Source organism: Meleagris gallopavo, chromosome 7 (genome assembly GCF_000146605.3).
Source record: "Meleagris gallopavo isolate NT-WF06-2002-E0010 breed Aviagen turkey brand Nicholas breeding stock chromosome 7, Turkey_5.1, whole genome shotgun sequence".
Classification (NCBI taxonomy): domain Eukaryota; kingdom Metazoa; phylum Chordata; class Aves; order Galliformes; family Phasianidae; genus Meleagris; species Meleagris gallopavo.
This window is the reverse complement of record NC_015017.2, coordinates 15766452-15768031: the sequence shown is the minus strand read 5'-3', so window position 1 is coordinate 15768031 and position 1580 is coordinate 15766452. Positions and strand designations below refer to the sequence as shown.

Below are 1580 nucleotides of genomic sequence, written 5' to 3'. Positions count from 1 at the left end.
GAAAGAAAAAAGGAAAAAAGAAGTCTGCCAATCAGTGAGCGAATCTTTAACAAAAGCCCCATAAATTAGCCCGATGTGCTGGGCGCTGCCAGAATTTCCCTGTCGTGTGTCCAAATCTCACCCAAATATTTACGACAGCGGCGAAAGCAGCGCTCGACTCACTGGGACGTATTTCCTTGCGCTCCAGGAAGGATGTTGATGAGCGAGGATTGAATTTCTCTCTTTAAACCCGTGATGTTTGTAACCCAATTAGAAGCCATCTCAGTGCAATTGGCTGAACTTTGGTGGCCGAAAGTGGACAGTTTCTCGTTATCCGGATGCTTTCATCAGCACACACGCACACATTTTGTATGTGAGTGTGCGAGCGAGCGTGCGTGCCCACGTGTGCCCACGTATGTGTTGAGGTCGCAAAGTGAATGAGAAGTTACTGATTGCCTAATTTTATTCAGCAGAACGAAATTCTGGTAACTTTTGGATGACCTCTGCGAGACAAAGACAGGACAGGTCTATTGTACATCATATTGCCCTCTTCTTTGATGTCTTTTCTTTTCCTCGCCTCCTTATCTGTTCCCCCCCTCCAAGTCCCGCTCCGACTCCTCGCTCCGCATCTCTCTCGAGATTTTATTCGTATCGGAGCCCGGCGGCCATCCCGCCCGGCGGATGGGGCGGGGGGGGCGTGGGGGGGAGGTGAGGGCTCCGCTCAGACAAAGGCTGCCCGCACCTGGGGGGCAGGGAGGCGGCCGCAAGCGGGGAATGGCCCCAAAACTCCGGGATCGGCCCCGGAGGGCGAACCCCGGCGCGGAGGGGTCACTCAGCACCGCGTATATTATTTAGTTAAATTCGTGGAAATTCTGAGGCGCACACAAATCCGGTGATCGGCTCCCCGCCTCCCCATTGGCCGGGCCGGTCACATGCACGCCTAACTTTATTCAGTTGACAGCAAGTAGGAGGGCTCTATGGAAGGAGAAAAAAAGACAACACGAGAAAAATTAGTATTTTCTACCTTCCGAAATTAATGGCCATGAGTTCGTATATGGTGAACTCTAAGTATGTGGATCCCAAATTTCCTCCTTGCGAGGAATATTTGCAGAGCAGCTACCTAGGCGAGCAGGGGGCCGAGTATTACGGGGCCTCGCAGGGCTCCGATTTCCAGCACCAGGGGCTCTACCCACGGTCAAACTACAGCGAGCAGCCCTTTGGCTGCGCCGGTGCCCAGGGCTCCGCCGTGCAGCCGCGGGGTCACGGACAGGAGCAGTCCGCCCCTCCGAGCCACTTCCCCGGCCAAGCCGAGCATTGTCCTCCGCCTCCAATGTCCAACTCCCGAGCCTGCGGCCAGCAGCCAGCCCTCAAAGCCCCCCACGGGTCAGCAGTTAAGCAGCCAGCAGTAGTTTATCCCTGGATGAAGAAAGTCCATGTTAACTCGGGTAAGGATCCTCTTCTTACTTTGCTCTTCTACCCCGCTCCCGCGTGTGTCCTCAGGGATGCTCGCTCGAGCCCTGGCGAGGCTTTAAGGCGAGGCGGCCAATTACACTCGTCATAAATTTTTATTGCCGAGGAAATAGGCCGTCGGCGTGCGGGGC

The 1580-nt window shown here is 55.1% G+C and overlaps 1 protein-coding gene across 1 annotated transcript in view; it reads left to right on the top strand.

Annotated features, from left to right (window-relative positions):
• Positions 1 to 686: 686 nt before the first annotated feature.
• Positions 687 to 1580, top strand: part of HOXD4 (homeobox D4) — a 2469-nt gene continuing 1575 nt past the window's right edge. The window contains exon 1 of the mRNA XM_010713589.3: positions 687 to 1424. Within this exon, the coding sequence (XP_010711891.1) occupies positions 1016 to 1424 (409 nt within the window). The 5' untranslated portion in view covers positions 687 to 1015. The remainder of the gene's footprint in view (positions 1425 to 1580) is intronic.